General features: G+C 31.2%; 5 protein-coding genes across 5 annotated transcripts; 3 read left to right on the top strand and 2 right to left on the bottom strand.

Moving 5' to 3' along the window:
* Positions 1–45: 45 nt before the first annotated feature.
* ASCRUDRAFT_9256 (uncharacterized protein) lies at positions 46–1365 on the bottom strand (the record flags this gene model as incomplete). The annotated part of the gene is made up of 1 exon (XM_020195103.1): positions 46–1365. One exon carries the CDS (start codon positions 1363–1365, stop codon positions 46–48), a length of 1320 nt encoding a protein of 439 aa, XP_020045894.1.
* A 648-nt stretch (positions 1366–2013) lies between these two features.
* On the top strand, positions 2014–2883 carry RPF1 (rRNA-binding ribosome biosynthesis protein RPF1; the record flags this gene model as incomplete). The annotated part of the gene is made up of 1 exon (XM_020195102.1): positions 2014–2883. One exon carries the CDS (start codon positions 2014–2016, stop codon positions 2881–2883), a length of 870 nt encoding a protein of 289 aa, XP_020045893.1.
* A 246-nt stretch (positions 2884–3129) lies between these two features.
* Positions 3130–5436, top strand: ASCRUDRAFT_109785 (DMT family transporter). Its single transcript, XM_020188732.1, has one exon. The coding sequence runs from the start codon at positions 3358–3360 to the stop codon at positions 5203–5205; it is 1848 nt and encodes a 615-aa protein (XP_020045892.1). The 5' UTR covers positions 3130–3357; the 3' UTR covers positions 5206–5436.
* A 43-nt stretch (positions 5437–5479) lies between these two features.
* On the bottom strand, positions 5480–6068 carry LTP1 (tyrosine protein phosphatase LTP1; the record flags this gene model as incomplete). Its single annotated transcript, XM_020190732.1, has 2 exons — positions 5480–5921; positions 6004–6068. 2 exons carry the CDS (start codon positions 6066–6068, stop codon positions 5480–5482), a joined length of 507 nt encoding a protein of 168 aa, XP_020045891.1.
* Positions 6069–6901: 833 nt separating this feature from the next.
* Positions 6902–11413, top strand: DNF3 (aminophospholipid-translocating P4-type ATPase DNF3; the record flags this gene model as incomplete). Its single annotated transcript, XM_020190766.1, has 2 exons — positions 6902–7340; positions 7473–11413. Coding segments are annotated over 2 exons (4380 nt in total), but the record flags the coding sequence as incomplete, so codon positions are not given.
* Between the last annotated feature and the right edge of the window lie 214 nt (positions 11414–11627).

The following is an 11627-nucleotide window of genomic DNA, read 5'->3' as shown; positions in this document are numbered from 1 at the left end:
AAAAGAAACTATTGTTGTTTGCGGTTTAAAAATTTAATAATATAGTCATAGTAATAAAACCATTTTTAAAGTATAGGTAACTATAGAGGGCATTGATATAAACAAAACGGGATATTCAATTAGTAAGCAAACTGCCAAACAATCCATTTGGAAAGAGTTATTACTATCAATATCATAAGTGCTAATCTTATTGCACTGGCCATCTTGACTTTCAATTTCTATTTTGTTTTGACCTTCTTGCGTGATTTTTATTTTATGAGAATATAAGGCCGTCAAATATACTTGTGCAGTAAAACTCGGTAGACCAAAACCTAGTATAATCACAAACGCCAAAACTTTTTCATCTGTGTTTGTCATAATCCAATTTAATTGAACTAATTTTTTGACCCATGCTATACCGATTATTGGCATTATTACCAATTTAATAATTGTCATAATTATACAAGTTAGTAGAAATTTTTTGTCAAGATTTTTGATTTTTAATTTAGATAAGGTTGCACCTAATAATGTCAAACCTAAGGGAACCTGAGATGATCCAACATAAGCAGAAAAATCCACTAAAAAATTCAAAGGAGGGTTTTTGTCTGGTGCATTTTTTATATTCAAAGACGGGTCATACACAAACAATCCTCTTAGATATGGAACCAAAGCAAATATAAAAGAAATTATTAAAGATATTGACACAGGATGAAGAAAATTAAAAAAAAAATGCTTTATCGTTTTTGCTACTTTTATTGTTATGGTTAGTTTTTGTGCATTATTAGAACTATTTTTATCCAACTGTTCAATATCTGTTGTTTTTTTACCTTGATTGTTTTTGAAATCTAGTTCAATCAATTTATAACCACCAAAATTAAACATCATAAATGTTAATATCGCCATAAATATACAAATATAAGCAATTCCTTTGTCTGCCTGGATTTCGTTGAATATTAAGTAATTATTGTCTGCATCACTTTTATCAGCCAATGTTTGAATATAGGCAATTGGAAAATCACTAACGCTTTGAAACATACACACAACTAAAAAGCCTCCAAAAAAATTTGATGGAACAAAGCAAATCAGATTTAAAATTATGCCATAAATTAAGGAACCAGTGTATAATATTAAAGAACTTAATAAAATTATAGTAATTTGTTTCAATTCATTTATTGTTATATTTGTAATAATTTTGTTGAAAATTAAACAAGGTAACAAAAAATAAATTATCATTGACGATAAATCTTTTATTGTGTTGTTATTTAAAACTTGTTTTTTTCCTAAAAAATATCCAGATAAAATTATGAGATAAATTTTTAGAATAGGTTTTATTGAACACCATATTGTTGTTGATAATGAAATAGTTAATTCTGTGGTTGTTGTCATTTTATACCAATTTTTTTTTTAAACTGCTTGAATTTTAAATGAAAAACAATATCAAAAGTGGTTCTCTATAGGATTTTTTATAATATTATATAATTTTGTTTTATAAGGATTGAATTGAACTAATTCATTGAATACACCTTCGCTAATTACTTTATTGGACAATACGCTATTAAGAGGTTATAAATGGTAATCAACGGTAATCAACGGTAACAAACGGTGTCATTGACTGGATGAGAATGACTAGACATAGTCCAATTTATAATCAGTGGGCACTGTGAATAGAATAATAGCTGGAACCACAGGCATCTAAAACATGAGCAGTTTTCCTTGTCAGTTTATTTTCAAAAATTTTATAGTAGACAAAAATAATGTAGCAAACCGAACATCCTAATATAATTTATTGCTATTAATTAGAGATTTACTTTAAAATAGGTTATAAGAACAATCATAGTGATTGAATAAATTCTGAGGGCTGTTTCATATCGGAACACAGATCACGGTGCAACTAAAATAGCAGAACGTCAGATGTAGGATGACCGGATGAAATTTTTTTTTTTCAACGATTTTGCAATAAACCATCTTTTCATTTTTTTGAGTTGATTTTCTGAACAGAAGAACAAAGATAAGAGTGCATAATATAAAAGCAAAATGGGAATCGAAAAAGCTAATCATTTTAAAATTAGAAATAAAGATATTCGTTCAAAGATTAATATTCAAAGAAAAAAGGAGAAAATACAGCAAAAAAGGGAAAAAAGAAAAGTGCAAAAAGAACAAAACTTACCAAAACAAATACCTGCAACTATCGAATCCAAAAGAGTTTTTGATGAAACTATTGAAAAACAGGTTGAAAAAGATAATGAGAGTAAAGAATTTAGCTCTTACTATGAGGAAGGTTTTGAGCCAAAAATATTGATCACATCATCGCCAAAGCCTCATAAAGACACATATAAATTTATCGAGTTTTTCAGTGAATTATTCAATGATATAACGTTTACTAAAAGACAATCCAAATACTCCATCAAAGAAATGGCAAAAATGTGTATAAAACGAGATTTCACTTATTTAATTGTTGTGAATGAAGATGATAACAAAAAAAAAGTGAATGGCATAACCTTTATCCATTTACCTGAAGGACCTAGTTTTTATTTTTCATTGTCGTCATTTGTTGATGGTAAGAAAATATCAGGGCATGGTAATGCAACAAACCATATACCCGAATTGATTTTGAACAATTTTCAAACAAACTTAGGAAAAAAAGTTGGAAGATTATTTCAAAGTTTGTTCCCTCATACTCCAGAATTTGAGGGCCGACAAGTTTTAACGTTACATAACCAGCGAGATTATATTTTTTTCAGACGACACAGATATTTATTTAAGAATGAAGAGAGAGTTGGATTACAAGAGTTGGGGCCTCAATTCACATTAAGATTGCGAAGAATTCAAAAAGACATTAAAGGTGACATCGAATGGGAATTCAAGTCAAGTATGGACAAAGACAAAAGAAAGTTTTATCTATAGATGATCGGTATTTGGCTATTGGCCCAGAGAAAGTCACCATGGTAGTGGAAGTAGCGTCAGCATAGCTTCACGCTTTTGAGTTGTTCTGCTCTTTCGTCTCACGCTTTTTTTGTGTCTTCTGCTTTTATATGTTTGCATCCGCCTTTATTGCATTTTTACCTGCAATGCTATGCAATTCAATGCGTAGAACTCTATCGATATGAAAGCCGTTTTGTGTTGTGGCGGGTTTTTCCAAAAACCGCCTTTAGAGAGTGCTTTTTGTCGCATACTGCTTATCCAGCACAAAAGGTTTGAATTCTCGCACGTGACAAACACCAAAAGCGGAAAGTGCAAACCACACTGAATTTACAGTTCCACCTTAGATCAAGCTTTGTAAGAGTTGAGAGATAGCTAAATACAGTCAAAAATATATAACAGCCCAAGTTACTAGCACAATGAATTATCCATTCGTTGTACATTTTTCTTTGGTACAGAATGTCATCTCATTCAGAAAGTGCACCTTTGCTTTCGCAGAACTCTTCCACTCCTGTTCCTTACTTTAATCTAGCTTCTACTCAGTTCCCCAAACCTGGAAGTAATAAGAATTATATTAATGCCAATTTTTTCAACAATTTCAAAAAAAAATTTAACAAAGTATTGTCTCATGAAAGAAGACTTTATTTGTTGGGTTTATTTTATTTATTTATCACTGTTTCAACCTGGATTATCTCTTTACAGCTAAATAATTTATTGTTAAAAACTGATGGAGACGAAGATAATGGAAGTGGAAGTGAAAGTGGAAGTGGAAATGGAAACTCTAATACTGATCATCATAACTATGATAAACCTGTTTTCATCAGTTTTTTCACTGGTTCTTTATATGCTTTGTATTTGGTTCCTGAATTTTTTAAAATACTTAAAAGACTCTTTTTGAATCAAAAAGTTACTATTTTTCCTTCTTATACTTCTGATAATCTTGGTGATCTTAACACTGTTCGGATCAATTATACTAATTATTTTTTCATTATAATAATTATTTCCTGGTTGTATTTTTTTTACAATTATGCTGCTTTGGCTGCTTTGCAATACACATCTGCTTCTAATGCCACAATTTTAAACACTTGTACCTCTATTTTTACTTTGATTTTGGGATGTATTTTAAAAATTGAGAAGTTTAATGTTATTAAATCCATCAGTGTTATTTTATCGGTGATTGGTATTTTTTTTTTAACGTTTTTATCGAATCATACCAGTGCCACTAGTATTTCTAATAATGATAATAATATTGTTGTTTTCTATAAAGAAAATGCAATTTTGGGAAATTCTCTTGTTTTATTAAGTTGTTTTTGTTATTCTGTTTATCTTTTATTTAATCAAATTAAGATTGGATCCACTCAGAATCATGTAAATGATCTAAAATCAAAGAATTTTGAAATAGTTGATGATGAATCATCTATATTTGATTTTTCATTACAAAATTGCAGAGTGTTATTTGGGTTTGTTGGTTTGTGTACATTTTTAACATGTTGGCCATATGTTATGTTAGCTGATTTTACGGGATTAGAAATGTTTGAAAATCCATTTTTGATAAAAAAAATATTTTTAATTTTATTCATGACTAGTTTGTTGACGGTTTTATCAGATTACTTTTGTGTTTTGGGAATGTTATTAACATCTCCTTTAACAAGTGCTATATCGTTGACCACAGCGATTCCTATAACAATGTTATTAGATTCATTAATATACGGGTTTAGTAAAAAATCTGTGTTTTATTATTTTGGAATTTTATTGATTTTTATAAGTTTTATTCTTGTAAACTTTCAAAATTCCAATGAGATTATTATAAATAATGTCGAGGAAATTATCGATAGTGAATTTTTTGGGAATGATAATATGAATGATTGTGGTCATGATAATGATAGCAATGACAATGATAACAATGACAATGACAATGATAATGGTATTATTAATTTAGTTGGAAGTAGTGGTAGTTATAATAAGAATAGGAATAAGAAGAAAAACAATAATGTTAGTTTCAATGGGAATGATAAAGTCAATGACAGAGGAGATGAAAATAGAAAGGATATTGAGAATGGGGGTGAACTTGAGATTGAGAATGGTGGAAAAGGAAAAGGAAAATCAGTTGATTTGTCACCAATCTTATCATCAATTTCTAATTTGAAAAATTCACCTATATTAATGGTAACATCACCAATTTTATTTTCAAACAATTTAATTGACAATATTTTTAACGAGAATTTTGATAATAATCAGGATATTCCTGAATTTTCTATTGAAGAATCCGATCAAAAGCAATTTTTAGAAAATTTGACAATAAATTGAATTGAATTGAATTGAATTGAATTGAATTGGTTGTTTTTTTATTTGTTTTGATAGATTGTAACTTCGGGATATTTATATTGGGTTTTGGTTTGTTATTTTCGTTTTGATTTATTTTGATTTATTTTGAATTATTTCAAATTGTTTCGAATTGTTTTATTTTATTTTATTTTATTTTATTTTATTTTATTTTATTTTAGATTTAATAAACGTGGATTTCTATAAATTTTATAAAATTGGCAAGTTCGAGAGAGTAGAAGAGCAGAAAAACAGCTGATCACTTATTTGTGATTTCATTTTTGAGAAATACTTCAGTGAAATGAGATATTTGCTGGAAATTAAATTCAAAGCCATTAATTCCTCCATAGTACGGATCATCAACAATAGCAGGAAATTGATCACTTTTCTCATTATATTTGCCAAATAAAGAGAGGTGGGCTTTAGAATGCTTTGGCTGGATCCTTTTCAAGTTAGATAAGTTGGAATTGTCCATAGCAAAAATGAAATCAAAAGCTTCAAAGTGCTTGGGAGCAATTTTCTGAGCACGATGATCAACTGTAATGTGGTGTCTGAGGCAGGTCTGTTCAGATCTATAGTCTGGCAGTTCTCCGATGTGGTAGGCAGCTGTGCCGAAAGAGTCAATTTTGTCAAAGTGACTGTGCAAACCTTTTTGCTTGACGATGTGCTTGAAAATAGCTTCAGCCATGGGGGAACGACAGCTGGAAGGAAAGATGTAACGACTGATTAGTAGATGTTGAAGGAGGTGCAAAAGGAGAAGGAGAAGGAGAAGGAAATGCATACATGTTGCCGAGGCAGACAAAAGCCACAGAGATCTTCTGATGCAGCAGGGTCTCGCGTTGGGGCATTTTGTTTGGAGGAGAAGGTGAAGAAGAGAAGAAAGTGAGGAAGAGGTGAAGGTGAAGAAGAGGCAGCAGCAGAAAAAGCAGCAGAAGCAGCAGTAGCGGAAGGCCCGGGAAGACGGAGGCGCCTCTCCTGTGCCGGTTCTGGTGGCGCTCTTCTTCTTCTTCTCCTCCACCTCTTCTGAGAACTGAACAGCTCCAGCGTCCACACAATGAAAGGCTCCAACAATCCCTTCTATCAAGATGGCTTAGGCAGCTCTTCCAACAACAACAACAACAACAACATCAGTGTTTCGCTCACCAATTCCTCCAGTCAAAGCACTGACTCTTATACTGACAACATCGAGCTCTCTGACCATCCTCGCTTCCCAAACAGCTCCTCCAATTTAACCACAAATATACCCTCAAATGTAACCTCAAAAACACATCTAACCGCAAATACTTCTACCACCTCTCGCCACCAAGCTTCCTCTGATTTTAATGCTGTTTTTTTGCATCCTGAAACTGAAAACTTCTCCACCATATCTTCTATAAATTCGTCTTCTAATATTCAAAACAACAGAATTTCAACCAACGATAATCATGATCCTAATCACCCTAATACACTCCTGTCTACGCTGTCAAATTCGCTACATGAAAACTCAAATTCCCTTTTTTATAAATTCAAGTCTATTTTCAATCTAAATCCAATCACTGATTCGGAAAATGGTAGAAAAATACCTGTCAATTTATCAATATCAACAAAAAACACCTATAGTTTCAACCACTTTCTCCAAAAAAATTCTTTCTTTAAAAAGGACTTTTCCCAGAACGATATCCTACTAGATAACCATTCACTATTGATTGATGAAAGAACTTCAAAACCTTTTATAAATAACTTGATCAAATCTTCAAGGTATAACTTGTATAATTTCCTACCAAAACAATTATACTTCCAATTCTCAAAAATTGCAAACATCTATTTTTTTTCCATTGCAATAATGCAAATGATCCCTACATGGTCAACCACCGGTAATTATACAACAATAATTCCTCTTTCCATCTTTATGCTAATTTCCATATCCAGAGAAGGTTATGATGATCTTAGAAGACACTCTCAAGATAAAGAAGAAAATAACAAGTTTTCAACTATATTAACTCTACAAAATCCTGCTCATAAATTTAAAAATAAAAATCATAAAAACATCCTAACTCCCTACACTTCTTCTAACTCTTATAACAACACCATACAAACTGAAACTCAATCAGTAAATCTCTTTTCTCCATTGGATTCTCATGGTTTTTCAATCGACCAACATGAAAACCACTCTTCTAGCAATTCCCTTAACCATCATTCCAGAATCTCTGAAATTATCCCCAAATCCATCCATGATCAACATTCTTCCTTTTACTCAAATCTCTTAAATCAAGCTGGAATCTTTCAAAAGAAAACTCTATGGAAAGACATTAGAGTAGGAAACATTATCAAATTAAAGCAAGATGAATTGGTCCCTGCGGATATAATCATTTTATCCTCCGATAACCTAAATAATGATGTTTTTATTGAAACAATGGATTTGGATGGCGAAACAAATTTAAAGCTTAAAAACCCTCATATCGAATTAAATAAATACTGTAACACAGCTAATGGCTTGAAAAATATTGACGCGCTCATAACTACTGAACATCCAAATTTAAATTTGTATAATTTCGAAGGCTATTTAAATATTGATAACAAAAAGTTTTCTCTCAATTCTGATCATATAGTTTATAGAGGCTCGGTAATCAGAAATACCTCCAATTTATTGGGCTTGGTCGTATTCACCGGTGAAGAAACAAAAATAAGAATGAATGCCATTAAAAATCCCAGAACGAAAGCTCCAAAATTGCAGCATCATGTTAATATGATTGTATTGTTTATGATTGGTCTTGTTATGTCTTTGTCCTTTGGCTCCTTGGCCGGTGAATTGATTCAATATAATAAATTCAAAGATGATAATTGGTATCTACTTCGTCAGGATGCCGGTATAGCAGCTACTTTTATGGGGTTTTTAATCATGTATTATACACTAATTCCTTTGTCCCTATATGTTACAATGGAATTGATCAAAGTAACTCAGCTACTATTTTTACAGTGGGATATTGATATGTATTACCCTTTGACAAATACTCCCTGTGAAGCAAGGACTGCCACAATTTTGGAAGAACTAGGTCAGGTTTCCTTTGTTTTTAGTGATAAAACTGGCACCTTGACAGATAACTTGATGATTTTTAGAAAATTTAGCGTGGGTGGGGTTTCTTGGTTGCATGACATTGATCTCTTATTAAATGAGGAAAATGATGAAAGATTGTCTATTGATATTAACAACCCAACTGCTATGGCTGGAATGGTTTCGGCTGATAAAACCAGAGATAGTATTGATTATTCAACTCAGATTGCTGACAAAAGCAAATTAAAGGTTTTCTCTCAAATGAGAGGCTCTGTGGATATCAGAAGGGGAAATGGAACTTCTACTTATACTGGAAGGCCAAGTATGGCTTCATTAACTTCCGATCAAGGCATCAATCATCTAAGATCTAGTATCGCTATGAGTGAGTGGAGATCCGAAGCTATTCCTAATAAAATACAGGATATCAAATCTTCGTTGGATTTAATACTATACATTCAACAGAATCCATATTCAGTTTACGCTAGAAAAGCAAAATTTTTTATTTTATCCATTGCATTGTGTCATTCATGTTTTCCCAAAAAAATAAACAATACCAAGGATAATATTGAATATCAGTCTTCTTCTCCTGATGAACTTGCATTGGTAACTGCCGCTAGGGATATGGGTTTTGTGGTGTTTGACAAAGTAAACAATTTAATTACTTTACAGGTTTATCCAAATGGTTTGCACAAAAATCCAGTATATGAAAGGTACGAAATTTTAAACACTATTGAATTTAATTCTGTTAGAAAAAGGATGTCAGTTATTGTCAAATTTCCTGATGATAAGATTTGTTTGCTATGCAAAGGTGCTGATAATGTTATTCTTGAAAATTCCAAACATTATAAATTTGCTATGGAAATTATGAAAAAGATTTCTTCAATTAGCCAATCTAGAAAATTAGCAGAAGCTGAAATTGCAAAGCAGAATAAAAAATCCATGGAAGGAGCTAAAAGCATTATGAGAACATCAATGCAATCAATGAGAAAAAGTGTAAATATACAAAATGAAACAATTGATAGCATTTTATTTAATGAACAAAGAAACAAAGAAGAAATTGAAGATGTTGCTCAGTTTTCCAGAAAATCATTACATTATGACCAAGCAAAAAAATACAGCATCGATAACTCAAAACTTTCAACCGATAATATGAGGTCTGCACCTACTTCGGATTATATTGGTGATGATAACTTGGTATTAAATGAAGAATATGTAATTGAAAAAACATTGGAGCACATTGAAGATTTTTCCACAGAAGGACTAAGAACGTTGTTATATTCATTCAAATGGTTAAACGAAGAAGAATACAGAATTTGGGCAGAGAAGTATGAAGAGGCTAAAGCTGCGATAGTAGATAGATCACAGAAAATGGATGCGCTTGGTGCTGAAATTGAGACTAATTTAGAAGTAAGTGGCGCTACAGCTATTGAAGACAAATTACAAGAAGGTGTAGCGAACGCTATTGAAAAAATTCGCAGATCTGGAATTAAAATGTGGATGCTAACTGGAGATAAAAGAGAGACAGCCATTAACATTGGTTACTCTTGCAGATTGGTTAAGGATTATTCAACTGTCATTATCTTAAGTAATGATGATGGAGATCAGGCGTTAACAGAGAGAATTTCAGCAGCTACAATTGAACTATCTGAAGGGAATGTTGTTCACTGTGTTGTTGTAATAGATGGAACAACTTTAACATCTATGGATAACGATGAAACTATCTACAACATGTTTATTAATTTATGTATCAAAGCTGATTCTGTTATTTGTTGCAGAGCTAGTCCTTCACAAAAGGCAAATTTAGTAACATCAGTGAGGCAAAAGTACAAAAATTCAGTGACGCTTGCCATTGGAGATGGAGCAAATGATATTGCAATGATTCAAAGTGCAGACATAGGTGTTGGAATTACAGGTAAAGAGGGTCTCCAGGCTGCAAGATCATCTGACTATTCAATTGCACAATTTAGATTTTTGATTAAATTATTATTAGTGCATGGTCGGTACAATTATATTCGAACTTCAAAGTTTGTTTTATGCACTTTCTACAAAGAGGTTTTATTTTACATATCTCAATTATTGTTTCAATCTAATACCTTATTTACAGGCGCATCTTTGTATGAGCCCTGGTCTTTATCAATGTTTAATACTCTATTCACATCTTTACCTGTTTTATGCATTGGTATGTTTGAAAAAGATTTGAAAGCTGCTACACTAATTGCTGTCCCCGAATTATATTCAATTGGCAGGCATAATAAATGCTTTAATTTTAAAATATTTTTTGAATGGATGTTTTTGGCATTATTTATAAGTGTTGCAGTCTGTTTTTCTTCATGGTATTTATGGGGTTTTAGTTCTATGAGCGATAACACATTTTACCCTATGGGCACTTTAACATTTACTGCGTTTGTTGTTATTATTAACATTAAATGTCAAATAATTGAGCAACGAGACAGAACAATATTAAATTTTTTATCTCTTATAATTGAAATTGGGGGATGGCTTGTTTGGTGTATGGCGTTACCAGTTTTGTATTCGAGAGAATCGTCTAATATCTACTTTGTTGATTCAGGATTATATAATGAATTTGGAAAAGATCATACTTGGTGGGCTTGTTGTGTATTCATTACAGTTCTTGGAATTTTGATTGAGGTTATAATAAAAGCATTAAGAAATTGGTTTTTTCCAGAAGACGTTGACTTTTTTCAGCAAATCGAAAGAAATTATAAATATAGGAAATTGTTTGAAACTGATGCTTATGAAGAGTTGCATCAAACTTGGGAATCAAATAAAGATAAAAGTTTCCATTCGTTAAGAAATAGTAAAATTGGCAAAAAAATTGGAAATAATCAAAAAAAAATCAGGTCGATTTTAAAATACAAAAGCAGAGATATTGATAAATCGAAAACAAAAAATAAATCTAATATTGAGTTTAATGAGTTGGATTTGGAAAGAAATATTGAGGATGAAGGAAGTTCGAATACGTCAAGAAATGTTAATCCAAATTATGAAGTTGAAGTTTTACCTAGTGGTAAAATTTACAAGAGGCGGATTAATGACAGTAAGTTAAGAAAAATTGGGAAAAAGTTAAGATTTCTAGATGAAGAAGAGTCTTCTGATGATGAATTTATTGAAAGAATAATTAGGCATCGTCAAACAGATTAATCTTTTCGAATAAAGGGTTGTTTTTTTTTAATTTTTTTTACGGATTATTTTTTTTTTTTTCGTTTTCTTTGTTTTATTTTTGTAACTAAAATTTTTTTGTATTATTTGTTTTTTTATTTTTTAGTATAAGATGATTGGGTATATATATGGGATATGTAGAAAACAATAAAGATTCAAGCAACTATAAAGTTTTTAAAATGCCATTTTCATTATT

This window comes from Ascoidea rubescens (assembly GCF_001661345.1).
Source record: "Ascoidea rubescens DSM 1968 unplaced genomic scaffold ASCRUscaffold_11, whole genome shotgun sequence".
Lineage (NCBI taxonomy): Eukaryota > Fungi > Ascomycota > Saccharomycetes > Ascoideales > Ascoideaceae > Ascoidea > Ascoidea rubescens.
This window is presented reverse-complemented; position numbering and strand designations above follow the sequence as displayed.

Coding starts and splice junctions, on each gene's coding strand:
- ASCRUDRAFT_109785 (XM_020188732.1), top strand. CDS start 3,358: ATGTCATCTCATTCAGAAAGTGCACCTTTGCTTTCGCAGAACTCTTCC.